This window comes from Eschrichtius robustus, chromosome 3, assembly GCF_028021215.1.
Source record: "Eschrichtius robustus isolate mEscRob2 chromosome 3, mEscRob2.pri, whole genome shotgun sequence".
NCBI classification, from domain to species: domain Eukaryota; kingdom Metazoa; phylum Chordata; class Mammalia; order Artiodactyla; family Eschrichtiidae; genus Eschrichtius; species Eschrichtius robustus.
Genome location: NC_090826.1, coordinates 68,161,501 through 68,176,289, shown reverse-complemented (window position 1 = coordinate 68,176,289; position 14,789 = coordinate 68,161,501). Strand labels below are relative to the sequence as shown.

At 36.6% G+C, this 14,789-nt stretch overlaps 1 protein-coding gene across 4 annotated transcripts in view; it reads right to left on the bottom strand.

The window, feature by feature from the left end:
• MIGA1 (mitoguardin 1) overlaps positions 1-14,789 on the bottom strand; it is a 93,796-nt gene that overhangs the window by 10,445 nt on the left and 68,562 nt on the right. For 3 of the 4 annotated variants that reach the window (XM_068540157.1, XM_068540158.1, XM_068540161.1), the window contains exons 9-14: positions 10,099-10,217; positions 9,770-9,842; positions 8,620-8,706; positions 7,092-7,190; positions 3,677-3,811; positions 2,517-2,570 (exon numbers count right to left, since the gene is read on the bottom strand). In XM_068540157.1, the coding sequence (XP_068396258.1) occupies positions 2,517-2,570; positions 3,677-3,811; positions 7,092-7,190; positions 8,620-8,706; positions 9,770-9,842; positions 10,099-10,217 (567 nt within the window). The remainder of the gene's footprint in view (positions 1-2,516; positions 2,571-3,676; positions 3,812-7,091; positions 7,191-8,619; positions 8,707-9,769; positions 9,843-10,098; positions 10,218-14,789) is intronic. The other variant, XM_068540159.1, reaches the window with a different exon arrangement.

The window sequence follows — 14,789 nt, the reverse complement described above, 5'->3', positions numbered from 1 at the left end:
TAACTGTTAGAGTCACAGAATGCTTTAAGTAGATTTCATATCCTAGCCAACAGTCTCAATTTGCTGAAAACATTATTTCTTAAAGGCATTTTTACCTCATAAAAAAGCAATCACAGTGCTGTAACCAAGCAATAACAAGAATGCTACAATGTTCCTTAGCAGTATAATTTTTAGGATGAATGAGACTACCATGGTTTTAGCTAGTTCAGTAGAATTTAAGAAATTCTACTCAATCACTTAGATTATCTGAAAAAGACTAAAATGAATTTTTAATTGATTAAGCACAAAAATATGCTAGAATTTTAGCACAAAAAAAGTTAGAATTCTAACTTTTAGTTAAGGAACCAGATATTATTGAAGCATTTAATTAAAATATGCTAGAATTTTAGCACAAAAAAAGTTTTGTGCTAAAATGCTAGAATTTTAATTTAATTTTAAAATGCTAGAATTTTGTGCTAAAAATATGCTAGAATTTTAGCATAAAAAAAGTTAGAATTCTAACTTTTAGTTAAGGAGCCAGATATTATTGAAGCATTTAATTATGCAATGCACCTTCTTGTGAAATAGTAATACATACAGTTGTGATTGAGGAAACTCTCTAAGTTTATTAATAACTTTCTAAATTTCCTTTGTTAAATAACATCCTGTGAGATTTTGTCGTAGCATCTACTGGGGATAAGTATGCCTTAAGATCCTGTCTCTTGGAGGAGTTATCTTCTATTTTACAGGCTCCAAGACATCTTTTAAACCTCAAATTAAAAATACATTATAACAGCAGTTACCATTTAATGAGTCCCCACTATATACCAGATAATGTGCTAGGTTCTAGTTAATTTAATAAAATGTTCCTGAAAAATTAGGTCATGTTAATATCATTTTAACATGTAAAAAGTGAGACATCAGAGGGGTTTAAAAACCTATCCTAACTCACATACAGCTAGTTAGTAAAGGCCAAAAAGTTATCACGGATACACGGACTGTAGTCTAAGAGATGTTCTGCATATATTAAAATTCTAAATCCCATACTTATATTAACTATATATATTAACTATAATAGGAATTCAGACAGGTAAGAAGTTAGCATAGGCTGAAGTAGAAGAGTCAGGCTTCACCAAGGAATAACGTGAACTGAAACAGTAGGTAAGATTTATTTAAGTAGACAGGATAGAGTATGACATTCCAAGATAGGAAATAGTTCCCTAAGACGTAAGATATATAGGTATCTGCGGATACAGGAAGAATATTAGTCCAAGGCATGAGATTTATACTAAGAAGTAAGAAATAAGGTTAGGTATAATGATAACAATATTACTATCATTATTATTATAGAAACTACTACTTATTATAACTCTTTTTTATATTTACTCTTAATTTTATGTTTTATCTCATTTCATCTTTACAGCAGCTCTATGAGGTAGGTATTAACTTCATTTTGCAAACAGGAAAACTGAAGGTCAGCTGACAGTAACTTGCCTATGATCATAATAGCTAGTGCGAAAATCAAACCTAAGTCTACAAGTCTGTTCCCCAGCCCTAAACCAGTGGTTCTCAGATGTTAAGAGTTTCTAATCATTTGGGGAGCTTGCTTAAAACACAGGGTCTTTAGAATCATTTTTTATGCAATTTTTAAAGGTTACATTCCATTTATAGTTATTACAAAATATTGGCTATATTCCCCATGTTGTACAATACAACCCTGTACAACATCTTTGAAATAAGAATTACGCAAATATACGGTTTCCAGAATTATTTTTAACAAGCACCTTCTGCAGATGCTGTGAGAACTATGCTCCAGAAACACTGCACTTGGCAATACTATCTCAAAGGTATAAGGCTCAGACTTAGAAATATGGACATGACAAAATTCTATAGGTCAGTGGGCAAATAATAATATAATAATAATAACCTACAGGTCCATAATGCACTGTGTCAAGCACTGTTCTAAGACATTATATTTAATCCTCAAAAAACTCCATGAGGTAGAAACTATGCTCTTCCTTAGAGATGAGAAAACTAAGGCATAGAGAGGTCAAGACTTGCCTGAGGTCATAGCTGGTAAGTGGCATCTGAACTCAGGCAGCCTCACCCCAGAGTCCGTCCTCCTTTACCACAGGAGTGTATGTGAGAGCAGTGTGTGGTGGGTGAGATGGCCTGGAGGGTGTGGGGCGTGGGAGCAGGATATGACTTTGAGATGTTTTTTGGTAGGCACTCTCACTTGAATAAAGCAGCTAATCAATCATCATTTCTCAACTGGATTACATGAAGTGGAATCCACTATGCTAAACAATTTTTTTAATCTTAAAATATCATTAAGTGAAAAAACAAAAACAAAAGTCTATTAGCGCTGTTTGCAACTTTAAAAACAGAGAAGCCAACCCAGTGCCAACAGATCCCTCATCCAGCTTGAGGGACAGTGCTTATGAGCTGCCATCCCCCGTTGAGAACTGACTCACAAGTTTCTTTGACAGGAGCTTCAAATTACTTTACAAAGAAGTCCAAGACATAATGAATTTTACCTTCATCTGTTGCCTTTTCTGTTTCAACACTGACCAACAACTTGAAGCCACAGCCTAAACATATACAGAGGAGAAAAAGCAAGATTTAAATTTATAACTATATAAACTTGCCATTTAGAAAAGAGTGACTTTTATTAGAAATTCAAAGTTTAAAGATCTAAAATGTTTAAAACATTAACTAAAAAGAACTAGTCCATGTTCCTTCTATTGTTTGTAAATATCAGTGAAAAGATGTTTATAAATTTTAAAATTAAATACAAAGCCACCAAAAGAAAAAGGGTGGACTCTGGTAACAAGGAACTTGGTAATTATAGTTCAAGTAATATTTTTTTCTTCAAGAATAGTAGTGCTGGAAATAGCTGTGAGTTGAGCTAACAGTCTTATTCAAATAAAGAACTAAGAAACATAACCATAATGAGAGGGACAAAAACACCCAAGTGAGTCCTGAAAGAATGTGACCCTACTCTGGCATGACCCCACTTCGATCAGCGTCACCGTCCCAAATCAGTTACAGAAATGGAGACATGTATCTTTTATGGTTAAAACATACTTTGAAGGAAAAGTATTATAATATATATATATTTTTTTCCTCCAAAAATATATATATCATCTTTTCACTGAAATTGCTATATTTGTTTAGTCATAGAGCCATTTCAGTTACAGATAATTTTTTGTTAGGCCTGAACTAGTTTGAAACCCAAGTGTTTTTTGAGATCTGAAGAAATACTGGGTCCTCCAGGTCAAGGCAGGGACTGACAGAAAAGCCAAAAGGAAAATTTCATCTTCAGATGTTATATATCATACACATCTGATCCCAATATCAAAGGATGAGCTCAGTTTCCATAACAGTCGTTCTACAGGCAGACACATATATATAAATCTTATTCCTCTTCCTAGTTCTTTTTAAAAAAATATTTGTTTATTTATTTATTTGGCTGCACTGGGTCTTAGTTGCAGCACGCGGGATCTTTTAGTTGCGGCATGCAAACTCTTAGTTGCAGCATGTAGGATCTAGTTCCCTGACCAGGGATCGAACCTGGGCCCCCTGCATTGGGAGTGCGTTGTCTTAACTGCTGAACCACCAGAGAAGTCCCCATCTTCCCAATTCTGCCTAATTTTCATCAAATTTAAATGGTTGAGAAAGGTAAACCACCACTTACAGTTTCTTTGAAGGAGGAGTTTAGCCAGCGATTATTTACTACATTCTGTATGGATGTGGGTGGGTTTTCTAAATCTTCAAAGGAATCCATTAATATAAAATCCAAAACAACATCATAAAAATTTAGATTTTTCACCTGCATTAGATTATAAGTTAAAACAGAAATTATTACTACATAGAGCTGAAATGAAGTCTGAGCCAGGGCTTCATATTGATACAACAGCAGTACATTTTTAATTGAATCAGATTATATCTCTGACAAAAACAGAGGAAGAAGAGAGACAACTATGAGAACAACTCACCACCAGAAATTATAATTCACATGATAGCTGTTCCCTCCTAGATCCTATCAGGTGAAATTAATCTCTCCCTCCACTCTATTCTAGGAGTCCTTGTTCATGCCTTTATTGGGTTGGCCAGAAAGTTTGTTTGGGTTTTTCCATAAGGTGTTAAGGAAAAACCCGAACGAACTTTTTTTTTTAAATGTGATGATCCATTTATTTACTTATTTATTTATTTTTGCTGTGTTGGGTCTTCGTTTCTGTGCGAGGGCTTTCTCTAGTTACGGCAAGCGGGGGCCCCTCTTCATCACGGTGCGCGGGCCTCTCACTGTCGCGGCCTCTCTTGTTGCAGAGCACAGGCTCCAGACGCACAGGCTCAGTAATTGTGGCTCACGGGCCTAGTTGCTCCGCGGCATGAGGGATCTTCCCAGACCAGGGCTCGAACCCGTGTCCCCTGCATTGGCAGGCAGACTCTCAACCACTGTGCCACCAGGGAAGCCCCACCGAACGAACTTTTTGGCCCACCGAATATTATGGTATCCACAATGCTCATTCTGTTCTGTCATTTAGTTACTGGTACATCTGCCTGTCTTCCCCACCACATCATGAACCTCTCGCTCTTTCATTCATTCATGCAAATTGTATTGTACTACATGCTGTACCAGGTGCTGAGACTTCTACAGTAAGCAAACTATATGCTTAGAGGTTAGTGGGGAAAAGACAGCAATAAATAATTCCACAAATATACAATTAAAACTGTGATAAGCACAGTAAAGGAAAAACTACACGGTACTGTGAAAGCTTATGATGGAGCTTCTAATCTAGACTGGATGTCAGTGAGGGCTTTTTTCAAGGAGTGAGGCAAGCCAAGTAAATGAAATACCTTGTCAAAGACTTGAAGGTAAGAAAGAACACAGTGATGTTGAGCCAAAGAGTATCACTGAAAGTGTGCCGCAGCTCTCTACAGCACGGGGGCGAGTGCCTAGAGACAGGAGGAAGGGCCAGCTCCTGCACAGTTTATGGCCCATGTTAATGACTTTGGATTTTATCCTCACAGTATTTTGGGGGGTAGTGGTGGAGGGGAGATGGATGATCAGATCTTCTTTTTTAATCTTCGGTACCTCGTGAATCTATTTCATTGTTTTTCCAGTTTCAGTGCGACATAATTGACATACAGTACTGTAACAGTTCAAGGTGTACAGTATAATGATGTGACTCACATACATCATGAAATGATGACCACAGTAAGTGTAATGAACATCCATCGTCTCATAGAGATACAACATGAAAGAATTAGAAAAAAAAAATTGTTTTCCTTGTGATGAGAACTCAGGATTTACTCTCTTAACGACTTTCATATTTATACAGCAGTGTTCATTATCTTTAATGTGTTGTACATTACATCTGTAGTACTTATTTATCTTATCTGTGGAAGTTTGTACTTTTTGACCACCTTCATCCAATTCCCCTTCCCCTGACCCCCTGCCTCTGGTAGCCACAAATCTGATCTCCTTTTCTATGATTATGTTTGTTTGTTTGTTTTTGAAGTATAATTGACCTACACTATGTTAGTTCCTAGTATACAACACAGCGATTCAATGTTTCCATACATTTCAAAATCATCAACATGGTAAGTCTAGTCTAGATATTACATAGTTATTGACTATATTCCCCACACAGTACATTTCATACCTGTGACTCACTTATTTTATACCTGAAAGTTTGTACCTCTTAAATCCCCCTCACCTATTTCTTCTCCTCCCTCCATCCCCCTCCCATCTGGCAATTACCTGTCTGTATCTATGACTCTATTTCTGTTTAGTTAAGTTTGTTCATTTGTTTTGTATTTTAGATTCCACATGTGAGTGAAATCATACAGTATTTGTCTTTCTCTGCCTGACTTACTTCACTTAGCATAAAACCCTCTAGGTCCATCCATGTTGTCACAAATGAGAAGATTTCACTTTTTTTTTTTTATGGCTGAGTAATATTCAGATTTGTATTGTTCAAGACCGTTTTGGCAGAAATGTGGAGAGCAGAATAGAGAGGCGGAAGAGTGAATGCAAGGAGGGGAGGAGCAGGCAAGAAATGAGGGAATGCAGAAACCCTGAGGTAGTCCAGGGCAAAACAACAGTTACTCGGACTACCACGGGGCCGGCAGGAGCAGAGAGAAGTTGAAGAAACTGAAAGATATATAGGTGTTAAATTGACAAAACTTAGAGATGAATATGATAAAGTAGACGAGGACCAGGGACGTGTAAAGGATGAGTCCCAGGTTTCGGGCCTGCGCAACTGAACGGATGCCAATTCCTTCACTGAGTGAGGGAACACCAGAGAAGGAAAGATTGTGCCTCCGTGTTTCTGCACCTACTGTTTTTCTCTGCCTAGAAAGCCTTTCAGCCCCTTGCAAACTCATTCTTTTAGCTTCCATAACAACAAAATATTCCAGGCTCATCATGTGCTTTCTCTATTCCAGTGCAGAAATCAGCCATTTTTCCAAGAAGTCCTAGTTCCTTTTAGTGGAGAGTGGTACTTAGAAGTTAAAATCTGTGTGCTAGAAATAATTTCTTTTGAGGTGTTTCTGCTCCCAGACCCTCTCAGTGAATAGAGCTAGGAAGTTTATGTGTGTTTATGTATACGCAAACCTTTCTATTTATTTCCTTATCTATCTATCTATATTGTAAACTATAAATTCACACTGACAGCTCCAATTCCAATCCTAGCTTTTTTATACCTCCCTTCTCTGACAGTGAGCTATCTGGCTCTGATCATTCTTAATATATTTAATTGTTTGCTTGATCCTGTGTATGCAGCCAATTCCCTGGCCCCACTGTCCTACCTGAAACCGTCCTTGCACAGGCTACCATTACCACCCTGCTGGGGCCTGCTCACTGACTTCTGGATGGAAGAAAGGGAGAGAAGGAATGAAGGGCTTCCTAAAAAACCAGTATTTTCACCTGCTGCCTCAACGTATAAAGACTGTGGTTGCTCTTGTTTCTGACTCTGTCATAGCCACCGTCACACAATTGGTTTTACTGTCATTTAACAAGGACAAGGAAACAGTGGCCTCAAATTATGTAAATATTATGAGTAAATAACTAAGGGGGACAAATATTATAAAAAATTTGAACTTACCCCTCTAGCAGCCAGTTCCATTTCAGTACTATCCCAGTGATCAGTCTGCTCTAAAAAATAGATCATTTCATCAAAAACATCTTCAAACTTCTTCGGATTCTGTAGAAGAAAACACACTTTAATCCTAAGCCCGACTTTATAACAAGGCTCAAGCCTACAAAGTAAATAAGTTACTCTTCAAGTAAGTTTGCTAGATCTTCATTCTATTAGGTAACTGAATTAAAACGCATTTTCAAGGGATGCCATATTCACTTGATTTAATATTTTGTTAGTCCAACATTCTGCAGAAGCCAAGACTAAGAATGTAAGTAAAATGTCATAAGCAAACTGCTTACTACTCAAATATGTGTGCTTATTTAGGTCAGTCCTTAAGATGAAAACTCGGTTACAGCAGATACTATGCGATGCTTTCGATGCAGTTCTATTCCTTTTGGAGGAACTCTAGTTCAAATCAGTTGGTTTATCTGCCTTGGGAAGGCCAAGAAAGCAACATAAGATTTACACTGGGTTTATTGTCTTTCTAGTGGTAGCAATTTGATAGGCAGAACAAGCTATTGTGTTGTTTTAAATTTAATTTCTTTGACTATAATGCTATGCAACTTTTTCATATAATCATTAAACATTCTGTTTCTTGTTAAAAAAAAAAAAAGATTTACATTGGGAATTGCAAGTAGTTAATATCACCCGAAATTTATGTTGTATTTTTAATAAATTTGCTTTCCCATTTATCATTTATTTAATCATCATAAGAACTCTCTGAAATAGGGTAACATAAATAAAATTCTATTCTACAAATGAGGGAACTGAGGTTCAAAGGGACTGGGTCTGAAAACCAGGTGTTCAAAGGGCTCAGAGAAAGTCTGGTTTTTGTTATTGTTTTTTTTCCTCATCATCTGGACACAACCTGCATAAAGGAAAGTGGTTCCTCATAGTCTTCATAAAGTTCTTGCCATTGCTTCTGCCTCTGTCAGTCCCATGAAGATGAGTAAGAGTAAAAGGCAGCTCAATTTGTATTTCCAGATTCCTGAGATCTATACTACTTCCTGGAACCTTCTTATCAAACAGGATTGAGGGACGTAAGAGAAGAGGTATTAGAAATAACAATAGTGGTGGCTGTAGTAGCAGATCTAATGATAATTCTTACCATGACATTCACAAGTTTTATGGCAAATTGAGAATAATTTATCAACTTGATCAAAACAGTGTGAACTTTATACAAAGAAAATAAATGAACCCAAGTAGAAATCAATGCTCTTTGGGTTATTTATTTATTTATTTTTTGCCCATACCATGCGGCATGAGGGATCTTAGTTCCCCAACCAGGGATCAAACCCATGCCCCCTGCAGTGGAAGTGTGGATTCTTCACCACTGGACTGCCAGGGAAGTCCCTGGGTTATTTATTTTCAATATGTGAACCTTTGTAAATATCTACAAAAACATTTTCTTCTATTAAAAACTTAATGCATCTTAATCTTCAGCTCAACTGAAATAACAACAATAAAAAACCTGCCAACAAAACAAGTTTACCTTTCGCGCTTTTACAATTAACGCTGATAAAATTTTCCTCCCACTTTCAGCAAGGAATATCCTGTTGGCTGTTTCTGAAAGAATTACCTGAAAAATATCCATCCCCAAACAAAGAAAAAAGAGACCTGTAATTAATCTGAATGGACATTTGACTTTATAGCATACCTATGCATAAATAACCGAAATACAGTCAATACATGGTATGTGACTCTATTTCAGCAGGCAGACCACAGAAAAGGTCCTAAGTTAGTAAAATATAAATAGCTCTTGAGGGCTTCCATGGTGGCGCAGTGGTTAAGAATCTGCCTGCCAATGCAGGGGACACAGGTTTGAGTCCTGGTCCGGGAAGATCCCACATGCCGCAGAGCAACTAGGCCCAAGCGCCACAGCTTACTGAGCCTGCGCTCTAGAGCCCGCGAGCCACAACTACAGAAGCCCGGGCACCTAGAGCCCATGCTCCGCAACAAGAGAAGCCACTGCAGTGAGAAGCCTGCGCACCGCAAAGAAGAGTAGCCCCTACTCGCTGCAACTAGAGAAAGCCCGCACGCAGCAACGAAGACCCAACACAGCCAAAAATAAATAAATAAATAAAACAAATAAAATTTTTTTAAAAAAGAAAAATACTTAAAAATATAGCCCTTGAATGTATAATAAAAAAGATTAAAAGGAGATAAATATGAATTTAAATTCTGTTCAATTTCATATTAGAAAATCCAAAATAAATATTATACAACTCCAAAACATAGAAAAATAAAGATAATTTTGTTGTTAAATGACCTTATTTCATTTTAGGAAATCGATGATTTCACATCTGATTCAAATAAAAACATTCTAGAACACATACTAATTGATAATAAGAAAAAGGATCTATATTTTAAGCAGCAATTCATACACATACAACTTTAGCATCAAAACATTCTATTTTGACAAAATGTGGTAGACCCAGGAAGTTATAGCAGAGGATGACAAATGAAGACAAATGAAGGGAAACAGCAGGCAGGAAAAATAAACTTAGCAGACTTTTTATTTGCCAATAGGAATAAGGATAATAAAGAGCAAAGGACTGTCCTGTTTATATGCAGCTGGACTCTATGGCATGAGGGTGGGGATGAGTGGCTGGGTGAAGTCACTTACTGTTAAAAAAAAATACCTGAAAAGCCTGTCGAATACAGTGAAGTTTGGCAAGAAAATCACTGTCTCCTAGGCACTCCAACATTTCAGTTCTAAGTAATAAACAGGGGAGACAACTGTTAAAGTGCATTTAAGATCAAGCCTACTACAAATTTGGACTCGAACAAGGCTTAACCTCGGGACCTTAATAAAAAAACACATGTCTTTTCAGTACTGACAAAACATGTAAAAATAATTTATTTTGAGCCTAAAAACATATTTTCCCCTATTCTCATAAATATTTTTAACAAATATCAGACAAACATAGCAATAGCATCTTAATATTTTTTAAAAACATAAGCATGATACCTAAGCACTCTTGAGTAAATTTTTCCTTCTTCAACTAAATGCATGGCCTCTTCATAAAAAGGGCAGTGGCAAAGAGACTCCAGACTGTAGATATGCTGTACTTCTTTGTGTTCTGCAAGCTAAGAATACAGTGGGTTAAAACAGACTACACTGATACGAGAAGAAAAACGATAAAAAATAGAAAATAGGATCTTGCTAATATTAAAATATACTCAATTTTATTAAAATGTGAAAATAATTCAGTAATATTTTACAGCTAGTAAGATCTGAATTCATTTTATTTCAAAATTCAGTTGTAAAAAAAGAGTAAAACTTTATAACAAGCTTAGCTAATTTTGAATCCAACTACAGTTCACCAACGAGAAAAACTGATGATGAAGCATTGAAAAAAAAGAAGAGAATTTTATCATCCAAAGAATGCTTAAAAGTATTATAACTCATGATTGTAAATGAAGTAAAGTTTTCTACAAAAACACTGTAATAATCTCAATTTGGCTAATTCTAGGGAATTTATTTTTATATGTAGCTTTGACTAACCTTTGTATAACTGAAGAATAGTCATGTACCTATGGCTAGCATAAAAACTCTACAAATGAAATTCCAGCCTTCTGATAGTTCATTAAAAAACAACAACAAATTTGTTGTACAGCAGAAACTAACACAACATTGTAAAGCAATTATACTCCAATAAAGATGCGAAAAAAAAGAAAATGATGACAAAAAAACCCCCACTGCAAACACTATAGAGTTGCCAGCTAAGCAGGAAAACTCTGGAGTGATTTTATTTTTCAATACCAGGTGATCCATTTAAATGGGACGCTGTAGAGGTTTTTTGTTTGTTTTTAATAACAGCTTTACTGAGAGATAATTCACATACCATAAAATTCACCCATTTAAGTGTACAATTCAGGGGCTTTTCAGTATATTCACTGGGTTGTATAATCAGCACCACTTTCTAATTTCAGAATATTTTTACTATGCCAACAAGAAACCCTCTGCCCATCAGCAGTCACTCCCCATGCCCCTTTCTCTCTAGGCCCTGGAAACCAATAATCTTTCAGTGTCTATGGAATTTCCCACTCTGGAAACTTCACATAAACTGAATCAAGTAATATGTGGCATTTTGTGTTTGGCTTTTTTCACATAGAATAACGTTTCCAAGGTTCATCTATAACGTAGCATATATCAGTACTTCATTCTTTTTTATGGCTGAATTGTATGGATATACCACATGTTGTTTATCCTTTCCTCAGTTGATAGACTTGTGGGTTGTTCCCACTTTTTGATAATCATGAATAAGAAAGACTGCTTTGAACATTTATGTACAAGTCTTTTATGTTTTCAATTCCCTTGAGTATACACCTAAAAATGGAAGTGTCAGATGGTAACTCTATGTTTAACTTTTTGAGGAAACTGTTTTGCAAAGTGGCTGCACCATTTTCCATTCCCACTAGCAATGTATGATGATTTCAATCTTTTCACACCTCTGCCAACAATTGTTACTGTCCATCTTTTCTTATTATAGCCACCCTAGTGGGCGTGAAGTGGTTTAAATTTCTCTAATGACTAATGATGTGGAACATCTTTTATCTCCTTATTGGCCCTTGTATATCTTCTTTGGAAAAATGTCTGTTCAAATCCTTGGCACATTTTTAATTTTTATTTATTTATGGCTGTGTTGGGTCTTCGTTTCTGTGCGAGGGCTTTCACTAGTTGTGGCAAGCGGGGGCCACTCTTCGTCGCGGTGCGCAGGCCTCTCACTATCGCGGCCTCTCTTGTTGTGGAGCACAGGCTCCAGACGCACAGGCTCAGTAATTGTGGCTCACGGGCCCAGTTGCTCCGCGGCACGTGGGATCTTCCCAGACCAGGGCTCGAACCCGTGTCCCCTGCAACAGCAGGCAGATTCTCAACCACTGCGCCACCAGGGAAGCCCCCCTGGCACATTTTTAAATTGGGTTATTTGTCCATTTATTGTTGGGTCGTAACAGTTCTTTATATATTCTGGATATAAGACCTTTATCAGATACATGATTTTCAAATATTTTCTCCCATTCTACTGTCTTTTCACTTTCTTGGTGTCCTTTAAAGCACAAAAGTTTCTACTTTTGATAAATGCCAATTAATTGTTTTTTTTTCTTTTGTCCGCCTTAACTTTTTCTTTTGTGCAGAACATCAAGGTTGGCCAGAGGTGAGAGGTTAGGGATTTCTAAGGTCTTTCCTGGACACATGCATAGCCCTGCACATGCTTATGGCCTTCTAGATTCTCAGAAATACATTGGAGCTTTTCAAAGCTCCCTATAAACATCTCATTGCCCAATTTTTCCTTTTAAAATTGCCCAATTTTTCCTTTTAAAAATTGGGCAATGAGGCAGCTCCAGTGTTAAACAATTACCACTGATATTTTTCAACAAAGGCTCTAGGGATAGAAATTTTGCACAGAGCAAGCTCTAAGTCAGGTCAAATAAAGACAAGTCCTGAGAATGCAGCTTTGCAAGGAGCTGCCATACAAGCCAAATAGTGACAATTCTCTAGTGATGGGACTTTTGGGAAGCTCCAAAGCCATTAAGTTTCTTCCAGTGGCTGCTGAGCCCCTGATTTTCACAGTTACCATAGTTATGAAGCTGTTGGTTTTCAAGACTACTGTGGAGAGAGGGCTAGAAACAGAAACAGTTAAAAATTTACAAAGTTTACTGTTCTTATGGAGATTCAGCTATTTTCCTTGAATAAATCCTCCTTGAATTTTTACAAATGTTTAATTTTCAGAGTTCTGAAAATTTTGATTTTTGACAATTTTTGCCAGTAATCATTGCTTTTGTGAAGGAGATCTTTGGAAGTTTTTACTCTACTATTCCAGAAGTGTTTCTCCATGCTGTAGTTCTGGCACTTCATATGCACCCATGCTGGGCTAAATGCTTTAACTTGATTCATCTCATTTCTTTACAACCACTCATAAAGTAGGTACTATTACTACCCACCTTTTATAGGTAAAGAAACAGAGATTTAGATTAGCAGGAACTTGCCCCAAGGCCCACTACTAAATGGTAGAACTTAAAACCAGGCATTCATTCCAGAGCTTACATGTACTTTTAAATATCAAACTATATGTATTCTCCTATCAGCCTTATCCAAAAATCCAACGGAGAATAAGTTTACACATCAGCATTATTTAGGACAGTATATATATGCCTATTAGTCCAGAGGCAAAAAAAAAAAAGTAAACAAAATGACAATACCTGCCATTATACACTGTCTGCTTTAAGTAATATTTCCCGCATGTTTTAAGGAAGATATATTATGCTAAAGGCAAAGTGTATTTGAGGTTAAAAAAAAAGCTAACAGTTTAAAAAATTAGAGTGGAAATTCTTTAGATATTAAATAATTTAAAGTTTTGTACCACTGTCAAAACAAATAGGATCTATGTACACCTACCAGCAGAGAAAAATTCTAAGGAGGAAACTGGGGCTCCAATTAAACTCTCTACATAAAATAATTTATACTAATAAGAAGTGAACAAATCCAACAATGAGGGATTCCAGGATCAAGTCTTGATTTATTAGTCTATCTTGTTTATTTGTTGGTTTGGCTGAGGTGATCGTTTAAATTAAGTCTCTTAAAATAAGCCTGCAGCTGTGAAAATACATCATATTGAAGATTTGACACTGGCTAACATTATCATCAATTCTTCATAAGAGACAATGACAACTAAGAAACATTAATTTAAATAATGTCTTAAGGACTTCCCTGGTGGCACAGCGGATAAGAATCCGCCTGCCAATGCAGGGGACACAGGTTCAATCCCTGTTCCAGGAAGATCCCACATGCTGCGGAGCAACTAAGTCCGTGCGCCACAACTACTGAGCCTGCGCTCTGGAGCCCGCGAGCCACAACTACTGAGCCCACGTGCTGCAACTACTGAAGTGTGCGCCTAGACCCCGTGCTCCACAACAAGAGAAACCACCGCAACGAGAAGCCTGCGCACCACAACGAAGAGTAGCCCTGCTCGCCACAACTAAAGAAAGCCCGCGCACGGCAGCAAGACCCAACGCAGCCAAAAAAGTAAAAATAAAATTAAATCTTAAAAAAAAAAAAAGTCTTAAAGTTTTTAAAGCAAAAAACAAATCATTAAGATGATGGCTTAAATTCTCATTTTAGCATGTATCTTATAGGAAGAATTTTTTGGACAAAATTCCCAAAAACTTTTTAAAAGGTTTCAGAAAAAGATTAACATTTTACTAGAGCTGTTACTTCAGAAGCAGTCAGAAACACAGTTTAATCCCTGCATAACATGCAATTTACCATGCAATTTACCATGAAAAAGGGTTCTTTTTCTTTGCTGGTTGAAACTTGAAATGTCCTTTATTTCTAAATTATTTAACATCCCAAATTACTTCCCCCTTGCCCTCCATGAGATGCAAGAGGGACTAGGTCTTATCTTCTTTGACAAGCAATGACTTTGCTGAATGTGAAGTAGTATTTTTAAAAGCCTTAATATTTTTTAAAAGCTTCTGAACAACCATGAAAGAAATGTCCAAAGTTCCAAAACTATTATAAGTTGGGGCATAAAATAGGCTAAGTTCAATTTTAATACGGACTATTTTTTACATTTACATTTTCCTTTCAAAATAATCACATAAAATTACAAATAGGACTTACAGTTAAAGAACGCAAGCTGACTGTATCTCCTATGTCAC